This window comes from Scyliorhinus torazame, chromosome 29, assembly GCF_047496885.1.
Source record: "Scyliorhinus torazame isolate Kashiwa2021f chromosome 29, sScyTor2.1, whole genome shotgun sequence".
NCBI lineage: Eukaryota > Metazoa > Chordata > Chondrichthyes > Carcharhiniformes > Scyliorhinidae > Scyliorhinus > Scyliorhinus torazame.
The window spans coordinates 26,052,225-26,074,126 of record NC_092735.1 but is presented as its reverse complement, the minus strand read 5'-3'; the positions used below and the strand labels follow the sequence as shown (position 1 = coordinate 26,074,126).

The 21,902-nt window shown below is 52.0% G+C and overlaps 1 protein-coding gene across 1 annotated transcript in view; it reads left to right on the top strand.

The window, feature by feature from the left end:
- LOC140403956 (paired box protein Pax-6-like) overlaps positions 1-21,902 on the top strand; it is an 82,331-nt gene that overhangs the window by 38,333 nt on the left and 22,096 nt on the right. The window contains exons 2-7 of the mRNA XM_072492245.1: positions 4,994-5,101; positions 8,751-8,924; positions 10,187-10,352; positions 12,864-13,022; positions 13,583-13,665; positions 16,228-16,378. Of these exons, the coding sequence (XP_072348346.1) occupies positions 8,916-8,924; positions 10,187-10,352; positions 12,864-13,022; positions 13,583-13,665; positions 16,228-16,378 (568 nt within the window). The 5' untranslated portion in view covers positions 4,994-5,101; positions 8,751-8,915. The remainder of the gene's footprint in view (positions 1-4,993; positions 5,102-8,750; positions 8,925-10,186; positions 10,353-12,863; positions 13,023-13,582; positions 13,666-16,227; positions 16,379-21,902) is intronic.

Here is a 21,902-nt window from a genome sequence, read left to right as displayed (position 1 = left end):
TCCAGATGGAGTTTGGGCTAGATTCTAAGGGGAAGGAGATGGGGCAGCTGTGGGGGGCCAGAGGGGCAGTGTATGAGTACAGGAAGAAGGCGAGCAGGATGTTGGCACATCAGTTGAGGAAGCAGGAGGTGGCGAGGGAGATTGGTAGAGTTAGGGATGGTAAGGGTAAGGTGATGATGGAGGGGGTGAATGGGGTATTTGAGGCCTTTTATAGGAGGCTCTACGAGTCAGAGCCCCCGACCGGGGAGGAGGGGACGCGATGGTTCCTGGATGGGTTAGAGTTTCCCAAAGTGGAGGATGGACTGTTTCAGGGAATGGGGCTCCAATGGACTGAGCGAGGTGATGGATGGCATGACGGTGCAGGCAGTGAGGGCCCCAGGGACGCACGGGTTTCCGGTCGAGTTTTATAAACCGTTTGGGGTGGACCTGGGCCACTGCTGCTGAGGGCGTATAATGAAGCGAGGGAGAGAGGGGCGAACTCCCCCTACATTATCGCAGGCTTCCATCTCCCTGATTTTGAAGGGGGAATAGGACCAGGAGCAATGTGGGTCGTACTGCCCGATATCACTATTGAATGTGGACACCTGGGGTGACATTCTCTGACCCCCTGCCGGGTCGGAGAATCGCCGGGGGCTGGCGTGAATCCCGCCCCCGCCGGTTGCCGAAGTCTCCGGCACCGGATATTCGACGGGGGCGGGAATTGCGCCGCGCCGGTTGGCAGGCCCCCCCGCTCGATTCTCTGGCCCGGATGGGCCGAAGCCCCGCTGATAAATTGCCTGTCCCGCCGGCGTAAATTAAATCACCTACCTTACCGGCGGGACAAGGCAGCGCGGGCGGGCTCCGGGGTCCTGGGGGGGGCGCGGGGCGATCTGGCCCTGGGGGGGTGCCCCCACGGTGGCCTGGCCCGCGATTGGGGCCCACCGATCCGCGGGCGGGCCTGTGCCGTGAGGGCACTCTTTCCCTTCCGCCTCCGCCACGGTCTCCACCATGGCGGAGGCGGAAGAGACTCCCTCCACTGCGCATGCGTGGGAAACTGTCAGCGGCCACTGACGCTCCCGCGCATGCGCCGCCCCGAGATGTCATTTCCGCGCCAGCTGGCGGGGCAACAAAGGCCATTTCCGCCAGCTGGCGGGGCGGAAATTCCTCCGGCGTCGGCCTGGCCCCTCAATGTTGTGGCTCGGCCCCCAAAGATGTGGAGCATTCCGCACCTTTAGGGCGGCACGATGCCCGTCTGATTGGCGCCGTTTTGGGCGCCAGTCGGCGGACATCGCGCCGTTTCGGGAGAATTTTGCCCCAGGTTATTGGCAAAGGTGTTGGCATGGCATTGCGAATCGAGGACTGTGTGTGAGTGTCGGTGGGGGGGGGGGGGGGGGGGGGGGGGGGGGGGGGGTGATCGGCGAGGATCTGACGGGTTTTGTGAAGGGGAGGCTGTTGTCGGTGAATATGCGGAGGCGACTCAATGTAATCATGATGCCTTCGGAGGGGCAGGAGGTGGAGGTAGTGGTGGCGATGGACGCGGAGAAGGCGTTTGATCGGGTGGAGTGGGCGTATTTGTTGGAGGTGAGGTTTGCGGATTGGGTCCGGTTGCTGCACAAGGTGCCGGCGACGAGTGGGCGGACGAACCGAGTGAGTTCAGCGTACTTCGGGCTGCATCAAGGGATGCGGCAGGGGTGCCCGCGCCCCCAGTTGCTCTTCGCCTTGGTGATAAAGCAATTGGCAATAGCGCTTCGGGCATCAAGGGGCTGGCGAGGGAAGTTGCCGTTTAGGGTGGTGGGGGTGGGTTTCAGGTGTTTGGGTATCCAGGTGGCGCAGAGCTGGGCGCAGGTGCATAAACTGAACTTGTCTCTGCGGGTGGATCAGGTGAAGGGGGACGTTAAGAGGGGGGATGTGCCACCCCTGTCGCTGGCGGGGCGGGTGCAGACAGTGAAAATTACCGTGCTGCCGAGGTTTCTGTTTGTATTTCAGAACCTCCCAATCTTTGTTCCCAAGTCGTTTTTCAGGAGGGTCAATGGGCTGATATCTGGGTTATATGGGCAGGGAACGAACCCGTGGAGGGCTTTCCTGCAGCGGGGGCGAGAGGGTAGAGGCTGGCGTTGCTGAACATGATGAGCTCTTATTGGACGGCTATCATTGCTATGGTAAAGAAATGGGAGAGCTTTGTTGTTGGCGCCTTTCCCGTTCTCTCAGGCCAGGTACTCCGTGAGCCCAGTGATGGTGTCGGCCCTAAGGGCGAGGGGGCAGTGGAGGCTGCACTTAGGGCTGGAGGGTGCCTCGGTGTGGGTGTCGATCTGCAATAACCAGAGTTTTGTGCCGGTGGGGCTGGATGTGAGGTTTGGGGGGGGGGGGCAGCAGGAAGGGATTGAGCATTTCTGGGACTTGTTGACGGGGTACATCCGCAGGGCTGGAGGACCTGGAGGAAGAGAATGAGTTGCCCAGGGGGAATGGCTTTAGGTACCTGCAGGCACGGGACTTTGTAAGGATAGAGGTGCCGTCCTTTCCTGGGCTGACCCCCCTGGCTGTCGGAAATCTATAAGGAAGTTGGTGGAGTGGGAGGGAGCCCTGGTTGGGGATATTAAGCGTAAATGGGAGTAGGAGCTGGGTGGGGAGGAGGGGGCTGAGACCTGGAATGAAGCCTTGCGGAGGGTGAATGCGTCCTCGTCATGTGCGAGGTTAAGCCTCATCCAATTTAAATTGGTACATAGGATTCATATGACGGTAGCAAGGATGCGTAGGTTCTTTGCCGGTCGGGGATAGGTGTGGGCAGTGCGCCCGGGGGCCCGTGAATGATGTTCACATGTTTTGGGCGTGTCCAAGACTAAAGGGGTTCTGGCAGGGGATCTTGGGCGTGATGTCTGAGGTGCTGGGTATGTAAGTGTTTCCGAGTCCAGAGGTGGCGATATTTGGGGTGTCGGAAGACCCGGGAGTCCAGGGGGTGAGAGAGGCCGACGTTTTGGCCTTTGCCGCCCTGATAACCCGGAGACGGATTTTGCTCGGGTGGCGGGACTCGGAGCCGCCGAAAGCGGGGGAGTAGGTGAGCAGCCCGGCAGAATTCCTGAGTTTGCAAAAGGCCAAGTTCGCTTTGCAAGGGTCGGCAGAGGGTTCACCTGGAGGTGGGAACCATTCATCAATTTCTTTAAGGAGGATTGAGGGGTCAGCAAGGGGAGGTGGTGGTTGGGGGGGGCAAGGGGGTTAAAATAGGAAAGGTGGTATGGGAAGCAGGTTTGGCATCAAGTGGGCAGGTGGGTGTGGTTGTTTATTGAGTTATTCCATTGTTCTGCTTTTCTGTGTGTATATATGAAAATGTCTTGAATAAAATATTTTCTTAAAAAACCATGAAAAAATTGGATTATGATGCAATACACCTTTACTGCCCCCTTAGTTTAACGATTACACACGGGTTTTAGGATTAAGTTGGATGACAAAGAACATCTTATTATACAATGCTCTCAAAACACAAAGTCCCTTTTAAGCACACAAGATGACAGTGGGCAAATACACTCTCCACTCTGAACCTCAAGTGAATGTTTGTGGATGTCTCCTCGGAACCCCTCCAGGTGACTGTCATGTGAGAGCTTTCAAACTCCATTCCCAAAAACACACTTTAGCATCTTCTCTTACAAGTATGCTTTCCCTTAGCGGTTTGCAGTCCGAAATCCAGACCAGGTTTTCCAAATGACACTGTTAAGCAAAGCTTCCGCTCCACTTTTAACAGTGAATTCAGTCCGAGATTTTACACCACCCACCCTTTTCGGATTTATTTTGTCTTAAAGGCCTTTACACAAACTCCAAGGCCCAGCCACTGATTTCCATAGTTATTTCAACATGTTCCGCAGGCTGAAATAAACTCCCACAAACCTGAAAACCACTTCAGATATCTTTCTGGTGTCTCAGCCTTCTCAGCTCTGTCTGTCTTTGCTGAACAGTTCATTGTTCTAGTACCTTTAACATCAGACCTCTCGGAAACTTCTCTTCATTTCTCTGATTTCCTTAACTAGCTGCTCTTCGAATCTCTGCACTTGTTTCCTTTTTTAAATAAATTTAGAGTTCCCGATTACTTTTTTTTCAATTAAGGGGCAATTTAGCGTGGCTAATCCACCTACATCTTTGGGTTGTGGGGGTGAGACCCACGCAGACTCGGGAGAATGCGCAAACTCCACAAGGACAGTGACCCGGGGCCGGGATCGAAGCCGGGTCCTTGGCACTGTGAGGCAGCAATGCTAACCACTGCACCACCGGGCCGCCCCTGCACTTGCATTCTTAACCATTACTCCATGGTATGGCTTTTCTTCTAGCACAGAAGAGATTTCCCGCTCTAGCCGTCTAAAACCAAGTGACTCTTGCCGAGCTGTCAGAGCTGCCTTCTCTCTCACTAGCTATCTCCAAATCTGCAATCATATTGGCTAAAATAAAAACTAATAGCGTCTCTACCTTACAAGGCCCCAGTTGCTAAGCAATACCCACACACCTCTGCTGGCTGTTTTATTCTTTACACTGTAGCCCTCTCTAAGCGCAATACAATTACAGTTGGAATTGCAACCAAACCCCACACACACAAACACCTCTGTCCAGCATGAATCTAACTATAGGTGCCTTCCTGCACAGAAACATTAAGTTAAACCCACTTACAAGCGTACCTTTTTTCTATTGCTTACCAATACAAATATAAATCTCTTAAAACTACCTTTGTTTACCTAAAGCTATACCCACTGTGTCAAATCCGTTTATTGTTTTAAACATTTGATTGGATCCCCTCTCAATCACATATTCAGTTTCATGAAACATGCCCTGAAACCCAACACGGTTAATACGCAGGCGAATTTCGCAATCCCACCAGCGTCACTGATACTGGCCTGAGGTATGGTGCCGAAAACCGATCGTGAGGCTGTAGATGGGATCTGGCAAAGGTTCTATGTAACTGAAGCTTGCTGCCTCCCTTTTGTATTCTACCCATTTAATTCGCTTTTGCTTAATATTCACTTTAATCTTCCATCAGGCAGAAGATACAGAAGTCTGAAGGCCCGCACATCCAGACATAGGAACAGCTTCTTCCCCACAGCTACAAGACTCCTCAACGACTCCCCCTCGGACTGATCTGTTCCCTGTAAGAACACTATTCACGACGCCCTATGCTGCCCTTGCTTATGTATTTGCTTTGTTTGGCCCCTTGTTCCGCTCTATAACCAATCACCGTGTGTTGATGTACCATTTGTCAATGTTCTCTGTTGATTATTCTTTTACTCTACTATGTACGTACTGTGTACGTTCCCTCGGCCGCAGAAAAATACTTTTCACTGTACTTCGGTACATGTGACAATAAATCAAATCAAATTAATGAACTTTCCTCTGATTCAAATTTAGCTAGCAGAGAGAGAAAGGTGGCTGATTTCTGGTCCCTCAGTGGCAAAGGGACCCTCGTTAGGGAACCGTGGATAATTTGTTCCGATTGCCATCATTTTATTCTCCCAAAATGTACTTTACTCTTGATGTGTGTAAAAGCATAAACCAAAAACATTTCAAATTAAATGGAGTGCAATGGAATAGGACTTTTTTCGTACAGCATGTTCCAATCTGAGGTGCTTCAATACAATTTCGATATTAATATGTACAGTATTCAATCCATGTCAGGCATACGACCCTAGGGATTCCATACAGTTTCCAACCCCTCAGAGTACAATGGCTGAAAGGCCTAAGATGGCGGCTTTCTCCAATGTTTGGCGCATCCCTCGTCACGTGACTCCAGACCTTAGAACGTGCCAATCAGCAACACGCGGTCCAGCACATTGCTTTGCCCAGGAAGACCAGAACGTTTTGGCCTTTCGCAGAGTTGATGGGCCTCCGGCTGGAGTTGATGCTCGTCCCGGTGCACCTTCCTGGGGACAGCCCGTACAGCACACCTGCCCCACATCGCGGAGCTGCTCGGGATGAACCTCGACAAAAACCCACTGCATCCCTTTTAACAAAAATCTTTATAAACAATTATGTACATTGTTGGCCGTGTTTATTCATTGTACGATACAGCGAGGTTTGTCTTTTCCTTCCCTTGAGTTCTCCTATTTACATTCTGCCACCATCTGGCTCGGCATGTGGTCCCTCCCACGTTACCCCCTCCCTCCCGCGTTGTCCCTTTTGTGTCTCTCCAGCCTTCTCTCATCTGCCTCCCCCCAGGTTGCGCGTTGCTATGGTTCCGCTCCCCCCCCCTCCCCGTCTTTCTTTCTCTTTTTTCTCACCCTTTTCTTTCTAACTTTCCCGTTTCCCCATCTATTGGTTGTTGCTGGCCTCGAACGGGCTCTGGAACAGGCTGACAAACTGCCCCCAGGCGTTTAGGAGGCCTTCCTCTGACCCTCGGGTGGCGTACTTAATCTTCTCCAGGTGGAGAAATTCCGAGAGGTCGGCGAGCCAGTCTGCAGCTGTGGGTGGTGCTGCCGATCGCCAGCCGAGCAGGATTCTCCGGCGTGCGATGAGGGAAGCAAAAGCGAGGGTGTTGGCCCCCTTCCCCATGTGTAACGCATCTCTTTTTTGACCCTCTTTGCAAAGGCACAATCCAGAGGGAGGTGGGTAACAGTGTCTTCCCCACCACATCCAACTCTAAGGGGCAAAGCATGGAGGGAGGAAGACTCCTGACAGGGGAAGCCTTTCTCACTACCAGCCAAGCTCCATCTTGGTGTGTCTTGATGACCATAATTGGCGCATTATATATTGCTCCTGGGTACAAGCTCTCACTCTACCCCCATCTCCCCCCCCCACAACAAATTATTTTTTCTCCCCAGTGATGAAGACAATGACACACAAAGAGGTGTGAAGGAGGGTTGGCAGAGGCGTTGGGGGTGAGAGGACCCCGTAACTTGTCAACGAGCAAGAGTCACCATTTAATGACTTACATTGGGAGCCCGAGGGAAGTTGATGTCCCAGTGAAATACATTTACATTTGGGGCAGAACGGTAGCATTGTGGTTAGCACAATTGCTTCACAGCTCCAGGGTCCCAGGTTCGATTCCGGCTTGGGTCACTGTCTGTGCGGAGTCTGCACATCCACCCCGTGTCTGCGTGGGTTTCCTCCGGGTGCTCCGGTTTCCTCCCACAGTCCAAAGATGTGCAGGTTAGGTGGATTGGCCATGATAAATTGCCCTTAGTGTTGGGTGGGGTTACTGGGTTATGGGGATAGGGGGGAGGTGTTGACCTTGGGTAGGGTGCTCTTTCCAAGAGCTGGTGCAGACTCGATGGGCCGAATGGCCTCCTTCTGCACTGTAAATCTATGATAATCTATGACAAGCATACAAGGCATGTAAACGTAAAAAACTTCTATTCGACCCCACAAAGACAGCCAATCGTTTAATAGCCTTTTTCAACTGACAATCATACTGTGAACTACCAACCCCCTGCTGAGTTAACACTAGTTTTGAAACTCAGCCAAACATTCATAAATGACCTAAATAAGGGGCGGCATGGTAGCGCAGTGGTTAGCACTGCTGCCTCACGGCACCGAGGGCCCGTGTTCGATCCCGACCCTGGGTCACTGCTGTGTGGAATTTGCACATTCTCCACGTGTCTGCGTGGGTTTCCTTCTGGTGCTCCAGTTTTCTCCCACAGTCCAAAGATGTGCAGGTTAGGTGGATTGGCCATGCTAAATTGCCCTTGGTGTCCAAAATTGCCCTTAGTGTTGGGTGGTGTTACTGGGTTATGGGGATAGGGGGGAGGTGTTACCCTTGGGTAGGGTGCTCTTTCCAAGAGCCGGTGCAGACTCAATGGGCCGAATGGCCTCTTTCTGCCCTGTAAATTCTATGATTGACATTAAAACAGTGAATGTATGGGATTAAAAAAAGGGGGTTTAAAATGGAGGAGAAAGATGTCAGTTCAAAGCTGTTGAGCTCAATGTCGGCACACCTCTTGTTCTTAAGTTTGCTACATCTTCTTACAATCTTTCTCAGCTACACTATAATATCTAACACATTCTCCCTCTCTTTAGTTATGATTAAGAGTCAAATAGGTTCGAAACGTTAAATTATTTTTGTCCATAAGACAACAGACCATAAGACATAGGAGCAGAATTAGGCCACTCGGCCCATCGAGTCTGCTCCGCCATTAAATCATGGCTGATATTTTCTCATCCCCATTCTCCTGCCTTCTCCCCATAACCCCTGATCCCCTTATTAATCAAGAACCTATCTATCTTTGTCTTGAAGACACTTAATGATTTGGCCTCCACAGCCTTCTGCGGCAAAGAGTTCCACAGATTCACCACCCTCTAGCTGAAGAAATTCCTCCTTATCTCAGTCCCTACAGATGCGGCCAGACCGGCTGAGTTTTTCCATAGAATCCCTACAGTGCAGAGGGCCATTCGGCCCATCGAATCTGCACCGACCCTCTGATAGAGCATCCTACCTCGGCCCACTCGCCCACCCCATCCCCGCAACCCCATCTATTCCTGTAGCCCTGCACGTTGTTCACGGTCAATCCACCTCGCCTGCACACCTTTGGACTGTGGGAGGAAACCTGAGCACCCGGAGGAAACTCACGTAGACACGGGGAGGATGTGCAAACTCCACACAGACACTGACCCAAGGTTGGAATTGAGCCCGGGTCCCAGGCGCTGTGAGACAGCAGTGCTAACCACCAGGCCGCTTCATATCCCTACTATGTTGCTCATGGAAATAGTATGAGAAAAGGAAGAGGGAAAAATTACAATTGTCTAATAAAAAAAGGATGATAATTTGAAGGAATAATCAACCTTAATTTCTTTCCCTCTGTCTCCAGCTTTGAAGGAACCAGCATCAATTACTCATGTGACTGGCAGAGAGAATCAGAAGTTGTCAGGAAGCTTATTGTCGCTCCTTATGGTTGTCTGTCTGCTGAAGGTGATATCGCGTAGGCTGCCACACATCGTCCAATCTCCCGCTTGCAAACATTCTCACTGATCTGATGACTGAGGTAAGTAAACGTGCTTTTGTATCTGCGTCGTTGGTGCTCGGTTCAGTTCCTGCTCTACTCTCCCTTTCCAGGTAGAAACCTTCAGGCCTTTAACCGAGACTTTGTCAGCCCTCAAAGAGGAGCATGGGAGCTCTCCTCAAGGCCCTGGCCAATACTTACCCCTCACCCAACAGCGCCAGAAATTAAATTGATCCTGTCACGGTCACATTTCCGTTCATGGGAGCTTGATGTGTATACGATTGGCTGCCACTTTCCCAACATTACAACAGTGACTACGCATGCCAAGTCCATCGCTGGTTGAAGATCTTTGGAAGAAGCGCTATTTAATTGCCAGTTCTTCCTGATATCTCAATATGGGGAAAGGGTGGATTGTGGTCATTTCACTGTACTGGCAGCCCACAGACCAGTTTTAACGCTCTGGGGACATGGGATTAATTCACACCGTGACAGCTGACGGGTTTTAAATTCTGTTGATAAAAAAATCTGGAATCGAATGCTCGTCTCGCTATGAAACTATCATCGATTGTTGCTAAAAACCCATCTGGTTCACTAGGGGATTTTCACAGTAATTTCATTGCAGTGTTAATGCAAGCCGATTTGTGACAATAAAGATTATTATTATTATTATTAATATCGCTTCAGGGAAGGAAATCTGCCGTCCTTACCCGGTCTGGCCTACACGTGACTCCAGGCCCACATTAGGGTTAGGATTAGCAATGTGGCTGACTCTTAACTGAAACAACCTAGCAAGCCAGAAGAGGTCATGCCCGGGCCCTGTTCGCGCTGTCGTGAAACACAACGGCGTTCACGATGGCACGAACGCTTGGCCTCCATATCGGAGAATTGCCCCCCCGGAGGTTAGGTGGATTAGCCATGATAAATTGCCCCATAGCGTCCAAAGGTTTAGGTGGGATTACTGGGTTACGGGGATAGGGTGGGGACGTTGGCCTGGGTTGGGTGCACCTTCGGAGGGTCGGTGCAACTCAATGGGCCGAATGGCCTCCATCTGCACTGTAGGAATCCTATGGTTCTACGAATTAGATTCCATTCCACCATTAGCGCAGTCATGTGTATATTTATATATTAAATTAGGTACAAACCATCTGAAGTCTTTGATTAGACACCAGCTTCTAACCTACCCTTGTGTCTCGGTTACTCTATAGATAAACCACTCAAAGCTGTCGATTAGATACCGGCCTGTTGTGTTCAGAACGCACTGATTAGACATCTGCTGGAATGCCTTTTCTCCTGTTTCCTGTCAGGTTCTGTCTGCGAGCGGAGCCTTGCGCACCCTGGCCACTGAGGAACATCCAATGGGAGCTGATGGGATGTACGACAAGCTACGGATGTTGAACGTCCAGACAGGGAGCTGGGGCGGTCGGCCAGGCTGGTACCAGGGAAGCTCGGTAACGGGGCAAGGGAGCACAGGTAACGCAAACAGCATGTTGCATGAGAGCATCTGTTTTGTAGACCAGAATGCATTTGATGGATGTGCTCACTCTTCCCGGGGTCTAATGCCCCCAATGGCTCAGTGGATCGAACATATGCCTCTGATCTAAAAGGTTGTTGGCTTAAGACACTCAGGCACAAAGTTCTATACTGACACTCCCAACGCAATACAGAGGGAAGGCTGCCTTTTGGAGGAGATCTTAAAATGAGGCCCTGTGAAAGGTGCTACATAAATGCAAGGCTTCCTTTTAAATCTGATTATTTGCCTTGATTCACAGTGAACAAGGCCTTAGGAGGTTTGCGAGCCAATAGAATATAGATAGTGTAAAGTCCTTCCTGTTTATTTTCTTTGTACCCATTTATTTTATTTTATCATTTTGGTCCCTGGACCTATAATCAGGGTACATTTAAGCAGAAGGCTCAAAGTTGAAACAGCCTGCTTGCTGGGACACTGTGTTCCCAGGTTTTGTTTGTTGAGAGGAGACGCCAGACTCCTCGGCACTGAGTGGATCTGAGGAATCGGTTGTGGAGGGAGTCGGTTTGATTGGTTAGCTGGCAACTGGTGGGTAGGCCAGGAACAGTGTTCTGCCTGACAATAGTCAGTGATTGGTTCCTGCTTGAGGGTTTCTGAGCGAACTGAGCAGTGTTATTCTTTGGAAGTGAAAGAAATGCTCTCTCTCTTCATGCTTGCTGAAGTGAAACACCTGCTCTATAGTTCTGAAAACAGTGAGTGCCTGGCACATCCTTTGCTGTGAACCTGAAATGATGCTGAGTCTGCAGAGAAAGTAGACAACCTCGCCAGAGAAAACCATCTCAAGCCAAGAAGGATGAAGTACCAAAAATGGGCAGCACAGTAGCATAGTGGTTAGCACAGTTGCTTCACAGCTGCAGGGTCCCAGGTTCGATTCCTGGCTTGGGTCACTGTCTGTGCGGAGTCTGCATGTTCTCTCCGTGTCTGCGTGGGTTTCTTCCGGGTGCTCCGGTTTCCTCCCACAGTCCAAAGATGTGCTGATTAGGTGTATTGGCCTTGCTAAATTGCCCTCAGCGTCCAAAAAGGTTAAATTACGGGGATAGGGTAAATAGGGCTTGAGTAGGGTGCCCTTTGTAAGGGCCAGAGCTACTCGATGGGCCAAATGGCCTCCTTCTGCATTGGAAATTCTATGATTCTGTGAGAACGCCAGCCTGAACATCAGAAAGACATTGACTGGAAGTCATTCCAGAGTGTCAAAGATCCTTATCCTTTTATTTTTATTAATATTTTCTTTCCCTTTCCACCACCCTTTCCCCTCTGTGTTGTTTCTGTGTGTGTGTGTGTAGACAGTGGGGTAGTTAGGAAGGGAGGGTTGGGAAAGGGGTGTTGGATAGTCATTTTCTGTCTGACTGTCAGGTGTCTGTGGAGAGAGAAGGAAGCTAACGTTTCGAGTCTGGGTGCCTGTTTGTCAAAACTAGAGAGAACTGGAAATAGGATCAGACTTGTACTGTTTGGGGATGTGTGTTGGGGGGGGGGGGGGGGGGGGGGGCGCGTGGAGGAGTGGGGCTGAATAGAGGGCCAGCGATAGGTGGAGATTGATGAAGATGTCGTGGACAGAAAGACAAAGGGAATGTGATCAAGGTGGTGATCAAGGCTAAGAAGGACCCTGATCAGAATGTGCTATTCTGACCAAACCTCCAGTCAACTCAGCTAACCAGCCCTCACTGAGCGAATATACTAATTGAACTAGTGTCCTTTGAGTTATTTTGTTAGTTGATGGTCACACGGCCATTGTTTGCAGCTCACTATGACCTCTCAATCGCCCAAGGGAAGATTAGAAGAAAATGTTGAAAATACACAAGCTTAATTGCTATTGAGCCAAGGCTGCTACATAGAAACATAGAATTTAGAAGCAGGAGGAGGCCATTCAGCCCTTTGAGCCTGCTCCGCCATTCATTACGATCATGGTGGATCATCAAGTTTAATACCCTGATCCCGCTTTCCCCCCCATATTCCTTTCGCCCCAAGAGCTGTATCTAATTCCTTCTTGAAATGACACAAGGTTTTGGCCTCAACTACTTTCTGTGGTAGTGAATTGCACAGATTCACCACTCTCTGGGTGAAGACATTTCTCCTCACTTAAGTCCACAAATGTTTACCCCTTATCCTCAAACTATAACCCCTAGTTCTGGACTCCCCCACCATCGGGAACATTCTTTGTGAATCTACCCTGAATCTACCCTGTTAGAATTTTGTAAGTTTCTATGAGATCCCCTCTCACTCTTGTAAACTCCAGTGAATATAATCCTAACCGATAGCATCCCGCTTTTCCAATTGGCAGATGAACGTATTTGGTGCCCAGATATCGGCCCTGCTCTCCCACAGCCCTGCCCTGTCTCGGCCTCGAGGTCTGATATATTTCAGATACGCGGTTCGGCTGACCCTGAGCTTTGTGCCTTAACGAGATTGCCTTTGTGTCCTTATCTTCCCCAAACCTCGCCCACCCACCCACCAAACAGACAGCTGCCAGCAGCTGGAGGTCAGAGGTGAAAACGGCAGCGGGGCTAACGTCAACGGAGATGATTCCGATGAGTCCCAGATCCGCCTGCAGCTGAAGAGGAAACTCCAGCGGAACCGAACATCTTTCACGCAGGATCAGATCGAGGCGTTGGAAAAAGGTACCCCGACCCAAGTATGAATAAGTGTTGGGAACGTCCTGGGAGCCTCTCCGGCACTCGTAACTTTTCCGTAACTCCATTGGGACCCCAACAGATGGGGCTGGAGTCTCGGAGAAAATTCATACCCAAACATTCATAGTCATAGGCCGGAATTCTCCGGACATTATGATTCACTTTTCCTGTCAACAGGCTTCAGTGGGAAATCCCATTGACAAGCGGCGGGAAGATAGAATCCCACCGCCAGTGGACGGTGAGCTGTCGAGTAACATGCAGCTGCGGAACCGGAGAATCCATCCCATAATGATAGATATTTGCTTTGTCCCTTCTTTAAACTCTTGTTCTTCTTTTCCACTTACTCCTCCTTCTCTTCTTCTTCACTGTAAATAGATCTTGGTCTTCTCTCAACTATCAGTGCCGATGTTCCTGGGGTACGATGAGGGAGCTCGGGTGGTAGAAGGTTAAATTTCCCCGGGGTTGGTTTTTTCTCACCCGTCACTTTCTGTTTCAGCATCCCAACTGTGCGTAGTTTAACGTTTCCCTTTCATTTTCTTCTTTCAAAGAATTTGAACGCACTCACTATCCAGATGTCTTTGCCAGAGAACGGCTTGCAGCTAAGATCGACCTGCCTGAAGCCAGAATACAGGTAACTGGAGAAGTGATGTATCTGTGCCGTTATGTGACACCGTAGGTATCACCAACTTTCTGCTGCAGTCTAGGGTGTGGCAAATAGAGCTGGATCTGATAGATCCTAATTCTGAGCCACTACGTAAGCCGTGGTGATTGGACTTAACACACATTGGAACGGAGAGAAATAATTATCTCTACATCTGACCCATGTCGTACCCATCAGTGTCAATCTGTTAAAGGTATGTTTGCCTTTCAATTCTCTGCCCGATGGTAGGTCTGACCCACTGCCCTGACTGCCACCACGGGTGGGGCAAGGTGGCAGTGCCTGAATCCACGCCATAGGATCCAAGCTGGATGGTGAACATTTCTTCATTGGGAGAGTTTTACCAACTTGTTCAATCTCACGGCTCATCTCTCACGCAATCCCAGCTATCCGCTATTTATACCTGCGCAGAGCCACTTCATACCCATCATCTGCTTCTCTTAGCCATAACAATGTAATCGCCATGATATCAACAGCCAGAACAGGGGATTGAGTCTCGTGCTTGGCATCATCTGATCCTCAGCCAACTGAGTCAACCGGCCTCTCAGGGAGTCCAGATTTCTGTGGTAGCTACTGCATTCACGCTGTGGTGCGGAGCTATGGATAGTGGCGATAGAGAATCCAATTTCCTTTCTAAGCCAAGCTTGACCAGGAGTGTCTCTCCCGCTCACACTGCCCGCCATTGCCATGTATCAGAGGGATTTACAAGTTGATAATCGGCCTGTTTGGCCGTGCCCTTGGCCATCAAAACCTGGGGTGGGACTCAATCCCAGAGCACCTGACTCAAGGGCAGGGACGTTGCTCCAAAAGACCACCCACATCAAACCTCCTCCTCACCCGCCATTAATCATAGAATCCCTACAGTAAAGAAGGAGGCCATTCAGCCCAGTGAGTCTGCACCGACCCTCTGAAAAAGCATCCCACCTCGACATACTTCCCGCCCTTTGGACACTGAGGGGCAATTTTTCATGGCCAATCCACCTAACCTGCACATCTTTGGACTGTGGGAGAAAGCCGGAGCACCCGGAGGAAGCCCACACAGACACGGGGGAGAACGTGCAAACTCCACACAGACAGTGACCAGAGGTTGGAACCGAACCCGGGTCCCCGGTGCTGTGACGCAGCAGTGCTAACCACTGTGCCACCGCGCCCCCCAATGGGTTATGAGGTTCCACACAAGTGACCTGATTTCTGGAGACTGCCACAACATGTGGGCAGGAGGAGGACCTTCAAACCTGATCCACCATTCAATGTTATGGCTGATCTGTGATTTAGCTCCAAACTTCAGCTTGCCCCGTAACCCTGAGCGCCTTTGGCTCCCAGAATCTATGGAGAACCACATGTTCATGAGACTAAAGAGATGCAGTTGGGTCGACACGGAGAACGTGGACGTTTAAAAGCCTGAATGAAGGTCGACTCCCATTCTAGAATCACAGATTCTGTTATGGTGCAGAAGGAGGCCACTCGGCCCAGCATGTCCATGTTGGCTCGCTGAATGAACAACTCCCCATTCTCCCGCCTTCTCCCCATAACCCTGCCCATTCTTCATTTTCTAATAGCAGCCTGATTGCCTTCGGATAAATTCAGTGGGAAAGTCTTGGAGTTGTTATTCTGGGACCGCGTGACCACCGCACGGGACGCAAACATTGTTGGCGAGTCCAGCCCCATTTGAGGGACTCGCTCGGCCATTTCAGAGGGGCAACCTCATGGCTGTAGGCCCGGAGTCACATGTAGGCCAGACCGGGTAAGGAAGGCAGATTTCCTTCCCTGAAGGACTTTAGTGAGCCAGACGGATTTTTTTTTACAACAATCGACAATGGTTTCATGGTCGCCGTTACTGAGGCCAGCTGATAATTCCAGATTTTATTAATTGAATTGAAATTCCACCAGCTGCCGCGGTGGGTTTCGAACCCGTGTCTCCCAGAGCGTTAACCTGGGCCTCTGGATTCCTCACCCAGCTGATCTGATCATTAACCTGAGTGTGCAAATTAGCTACTGAATGTTGTACGTTGCAACAGTGACTACAATTCCAAAGTATTTCACTCACTACAGAGTGCTTTGTAACATCCTCAACGTTAATGTGAGACTTTCTTACTGATTGATTGATAAGACGATTCCTGTCAGTCCTCTCTTATTAACGGGACGATGTTAACGACTATGTTTCTGCTGTCTGGACTGTGTTATTTCTCAAAAAGACCTTTGCGTTTGGATTCTGAGTGGGATTTTCCACTCCCGCCGAATCGGACCCCCCCCCCCCCCCCCGGGTCCTCTGCAGTGGGTTCTCCAGCAACGAGGACAGGCAATCCATGCAAACGCCCCGGTCTTTGGTGGGACCGAAATATCCTGCTGGCGGGCAATAGCATGCCGCGTCCACGCGGGGGAACCTGCCGAGGATGGACGGGGAGGGGGTGGGGGGGGGGGGGGGGCTGGGGGCAGAAAATCCCAGCCCAGAGCGTTTAGCATGATCGTCATTCTCCAAACCCTCGACGCTTTGCGACCGCTCCGGGCAATTGCATTTCTCTTTCTCGCCTCAAGGTTTGGTTTTCAAATCGACGTGCCAAGTGGAGGAGGGAAGAGAAGCTCCGGAATCAGAGGAGGCAGGCGTGCAGCGGCCCGAGCCACGTGCCAATCAACAGCAGCTTCTCGCCAACACTTTACCAGTCGATCCCGCAGCCCGCCACCTCAGGTCATTATCTTTTTTTAAAAGAATTATGTTTATTAAGAGTTTTTTAACAACATTTTCAACCATACAAACAACCCCCCCCCCCCCCTCCGCCCCCAGTAACAAAAAAGAAAGAAAGCTCGCATAGCAAGACATGAACATGGCAAGTCAATATGATACAGAACTTTGTACATTGGATTCCTCCCGTACATGTCAGTTTTCCAGATCATTCATGTGTTTTCTTGCTCAAATGCCCCCAAGGAAACCCCCCCTTCCCCCTCCCTCCCTCCTTCACCCCCTCCCCCCCCGAAAGATATCCCCCCTCCCCCCCACCCCCTCCCCCCCTGGGTTGCTGTTGCTGCTGTGCGACCTTCATCAAACGCTCCGCGAGATAGTCTAGGAACGGTTGCCACCGCCTGTGGAACCCCTGCGCAGACCCTCTCAAGGCAAACTTTATCCTCTCCAACTTGATAAGCCCTGCCATATCATTTATCCAGGCTTCCACGCTGGGGGGCTTCGCCTCTTTCCACATTAACAAGATCCTTCGCCGGGCTACTAGGGATGCAAAGGCCAGAATGCCAGCCTCTTTCGCCTCCTGCACTCCCGGCTCGTCCACTACTCCAAATAGTGCTAGCCCCCAGCTTGGCTTGACCCGGACTTTCGCCACCTTAGATACTATTCCCGCAACTCCCCTCCAGAACCCCTCCAGTGCCGGGCATGACCAAAACATATGGACATGGTTCGCCGGACTTCCTGTGCACCTCCCACATCTGTCCTCCACCCCAAAGAACCTACTCAGCCTCGCCCCCGTCATATGCGCTCTGTGAACTACCTTAAACTGTATCAGGCTAAGCCTGGCTCACGAGGAAGAGGAATTAACCCTACTTAGGGCATCAGCCCTCAGCCCCTCCTCAATCTCCTCCCCTAGCTCCTCTTCTCATTTACCTTTCAGCTCCTTTACCAAAGCCTCCCCCTCTTCTTTCATCTCCTGGTATATCGCCGACACCTTGCCCTCCCCGACCCATACGCCCAAAATCACCCTGTCTTGAATCCCCTGTGCCGGGAGCAGCGGGGATTCCCTCACCTGCAGCCTCACAAACGCCCTCACTTGCATGTACCTGAATTCATTTCCCGAAGATAGTCCAAATTTCCCCTCCAGCGTCCCTAAGCTCACAAACGTCCCATCGATGAACAGGTCCCCCATTCTTCTAATCCCTGCCCGATGCCAGCTCTGAAACCCCCCGTCCATCCTTCCTGGGACAAACCGATGGTTATCTCTAATCGGGGACCACATCGAGGCTCCCAACGCTCCCCTGTGTCGTCTCCACTGCCCCCAGATCTTTAGCTTTGCCGCCACCACCGGGCTCGTGGTGTACCTTGTCGGCGAGAGCAGCAGCGGTGCCGTCACCAGCGCCCCCAGTCTCGTTCCTTTGCAGGACGCCATCTCCAACCTCTTCCATGCCGCCCCCTCTCCCTCCATCACCCACTTACGGATCATCGCCACGTTGGCTGCCCAGTAGTAGCCACCCAAATACGGCAACGCCAACCCTCCTCTATCCCTGCTACACTCCAGGAACCCCCTCCTTACCCTCGGGGTCTTGCTCGCCCACACGAAACCCATAATGCTCCTGCCTACCCTCTTAAAAAAGGCCTTGGTGATCACAATTGGAAGGCACTGGAACACAAAAACAAACCTTGGGAGGACCACTATTTTAATTGACTGTACCCTGCCCGCTAGCGAGAGTGGCAACATGTCCCACCTTTTAAAATCCTCCTCCATCTGTTCCACCAGCCGCGTCAAATTAAGTTTGTGCAGTATCCCCCAGCTCCTAGCTACCTGAATCCCCAAGTATCGAAAGCTCCTTTCCGCCCTCCTCAACGGTAGGTCGTCTATCCCTCTTCCCTGATCCCCCGGCTGCACCACAAAGAGTTCACTCTTTCCCACATTGAGCTTATAGCCCGAGAAGTCCCCAAACTCCCTTAGGATCTGCATGACCTCAACCATCCCCTCCACTGGATCCGTCACATACAGCAACAGGTCGTCTGCGTACAGCGACACTCGATGTTCCTCTCCCCCTCGAACCACCCCCTTCCATTTCCCCGACTCCCTTAACGCCATGGCCAAAGGTTCAATTGCCAATGCGAACAGCAGAGGGGACAGGGGGCTGTATTGTCCCTCGATACAGCCGGAAATACTCCGACCTCCGCCGGTTCGTGACCACACTCGCCACCGGGGCTCTGTACAGGAGCTTGACCCAACTAATAAACCCTCCCCCGAACCCAAACCTCTTCAACACTTCCCAGAGATACTCCCACTCTACTCGGTCAAAGGCCTTCTCCGCGTCCATGGCTGTCACTATCTCCGCCTCTCCCTCCACCGATGGCATCATAATCACATTTAGGAGCCTTCGCACATTGGTATTTAGCTGCCTACCCTTTACGAATCCCGTCTGGTCCTCGTGAATCACCCCCGGGACACAGTCCTCAATCCTCGTAGCCAACATATTTGCCAGTAAGTTAGCATCTACGTTGAGGAGTGAGATCGGTCTATATGACCCACATTGCAGTGGGTCCTTATCCCGCTTCAAGATCAAAGAGATCGTCGCCTCCGACATTGTCGGGGGCAGGGTCCCCCCCTCCCTTGCTTCATTGAAGGTCCTTACCAGCAACGGGGCTAACAGGTCTACAAACTTCCTATAAAACTCCACCGGGAACCCATCCGGCCCCGGGGCCTTCCCTGCCTGCATGCTCCCCAGTCCATTAACCAGCTCCTCCACCCCAATTGGCGCCCCCAAACCAGCCACCTCCTGCTCCTCCACCCTCGGGAACCTCAGTTGGTCCAAGAATCGTCGCATCCCCTATTTTCCCCCTGGGGGCTGGGACCTATACAACTCCTCGTAAAAGGCCTTGAATGCCTCATTCACTTTCACCGCACTCCACACCGTAGTTCCCCTGCCATCCTTGATTCCACCTATTTCCCTCACTGCCATCCTCTTACGGAGCTGATGTGCCAGCATCCGACTTTCCTTCTCCCCATATTCATATATCCCCCCCTGTGCCTTCCTCCACTGTGCCTCTGCCTTCCCTGTGGTCAACAGGTCAAACTCCGTCTGGAGACTTCGTCTCTCCCTGAGTAGTCCCTCATCAGGAGCCTCTGCATATATCCTGTCCACCCTTAAAATCTCCCCCACTAACCTCTCCCTTTCCCTGCCCTCTCTCTTCACCCTGTGAGCCCTGATGGAGATAAACTCTCCCCTGACCACCGCCTTCAGCGCCTCCCATACTACTCCCACCTGCACCTCCCCGTTGTCGTTTGCCTCCAGATATCTTTCAATACACCCCCGCACCCTCCCACACACTTCCTCGTCTGCCAGCAGTCCCACATCCAACCGCCACAACGGGCGTTGGTCCCTTTCCTCCCCCAGCTCTAGCTCCACCCAATGCGGGGCATGGTCTGAAATGGCTATGGCCGAATACTCCGTTCCCTCTACTTTCGGGATCAATGCCCTGCCCAGAACAAAAAAATCTATCCGGGAGTAGGCCTTATGTACGTGGGAGAAAAAAGAAAATTCTCTGGCCAAAGGCCTTGCAAATCTCCACGGATCTACTCCCCCCATCTGATCCATAAACCCCCTGAGCACCTTGGCTGCAGCCGGCCTCTTCCCCGTCCTAGATCTGGAACGATCTAATGCTGGGTCCAGCACCATGTTAAAACTCCCTACCTCCAGGTCCGGAATACGCCCCAACATCCGTTTCATGAATCCAGCATCGTCCCAGTTTGGGGCATATACATTCACCAGTACTACCTCCATCCCCTGCAACCTACCGCTCACCATCACGTATCGGCCCCCATTGTCCGCTACTATGTTCTTGGCCTCAAACGACACCCGCTTCCCCACCAATATTGCCACCCCTCTATTCTTCGCATCCAGCCCCGAATGGAACACCTGTCCTACCCATCCCTTCCTTAACCTGATCTGTTCTGCCACCTTCAGATGTGTCTCCTGAAGCATGGCCATGTCTGCCTTCAGTCCCATTAGGTGCGCGAACACTCGGGCCCTCTTAACCGGCCCATTTAGGCCACTCACATTCCACGTGAACAGCCGGATTGGGGGGCTACCCCCCCGCCGACTAGCCATCTCCTATCTTAGGCCAGTCCCGTGCCCGCGCCTCCCGCACCCTCCAGTCCCCCAGACGGGGAACCCCCGCCCCGACCATCTCTTCCATGTTCAGTTCCCCCTCGGACTGTGCAGCAGCAACCCTAATGTCCCACCCCTCTCCCCCGCCCCTTACCCGCTAGATCCGCATCTAGCACTTTTGCTCCCCCCATTTTACTTCCGTGAGTCAGCTGACTTCTGTTGACCCCGGCTTCCCCCGCCTTCCCGTTGATCTCCTCCATGTGGGAGTCTCTCTTCCGCCTTACCTTCCTCCATGCCACCCCACTAGCGCGGGAAAAAGCAGCCCCGCCCCCTGTGGCACAGCTCCTGTTGCGGCCATTGTCCCAGTTCCCCCATCCCCGAGTCTCACCTCCCTCCAGCACCGACGCCCACATTCCCCACCATCTCGTCTACAGAAAAAAAAAAGAATTTTAACCAGAACTCTACCCACATCCCCATCCACCACCCCCCCCATGAAATATTCTTTACTCATATTTACAACCCCGTATACAACCAACATCCCCCCCCCCCCACAACCACAGCCCCTCAGTTTGAGTCCAATTTTTCCGTTTGGATAAAGGTCCAAGCCTCTTCTGGCGTTTCAAAATAATGGTGTCGGTCCTGATAAGTGACCCACAGTCGCGCTGGCTGCAGCATGCCGAACCTGACTCTTTTTTTGTGCCGCACCGCCTTGGCCCGGTTGAAGCCAGCTCTCCTCCTTGCCACCTCCGCGCTCCAATCCTGGTATACTCGGATCACCGCATTCTCCCATCTACTGCTCCGCACCTTCTTGGCCCATCTCAGAACACTTTCTTTGTCCGCGAAGCGATGGAACCTTGCCACTATCGCCCTTGGCGGCTCATCAGCCTTGGGTTTCCTCGCCAGGACCCGGTGAGCCCCTTCCAGCTCCAGGGGGCTCGGAGAGTCCTCCGCACCCATCAGCGACTGGAGCATCGTACTCACATACCCCCTGGCATCAGCTCCCTCCACCCCTTCGGGGAGACCCAGAATCCGGAGATTCTTCCTCCTCGACCTGTTCTCCAGGACCTCTTGTCTCTCGGCCCACATCCTGTGCACCGCCTCGTGCGCCTCCATTTTTACCGCCAGGCCCAGGATCTCGTCCTCGTTCTCATTCGTTTTATCCCTCACCTCGCAGAGCTCCACCTCCTGGGCCTTCTGGGTCTCCTTCAGCCCCTCGATCGCCAGCAGCATTGGCGTCAGCACCTCCTTTTTAAGCTCCTCCACACAGCGCTTAAGGAACTCCTGCTGGTCCGGCCCCCATGCTGCTCGATCTCTGCCCTCCGCCATCTTGTTTTCCCCCCCTCGTTTTTGCCACTGCTCCAGAGCCTCTTTCTCCGACGCTCCACCGCTAATTTCCGCCATACAACGTA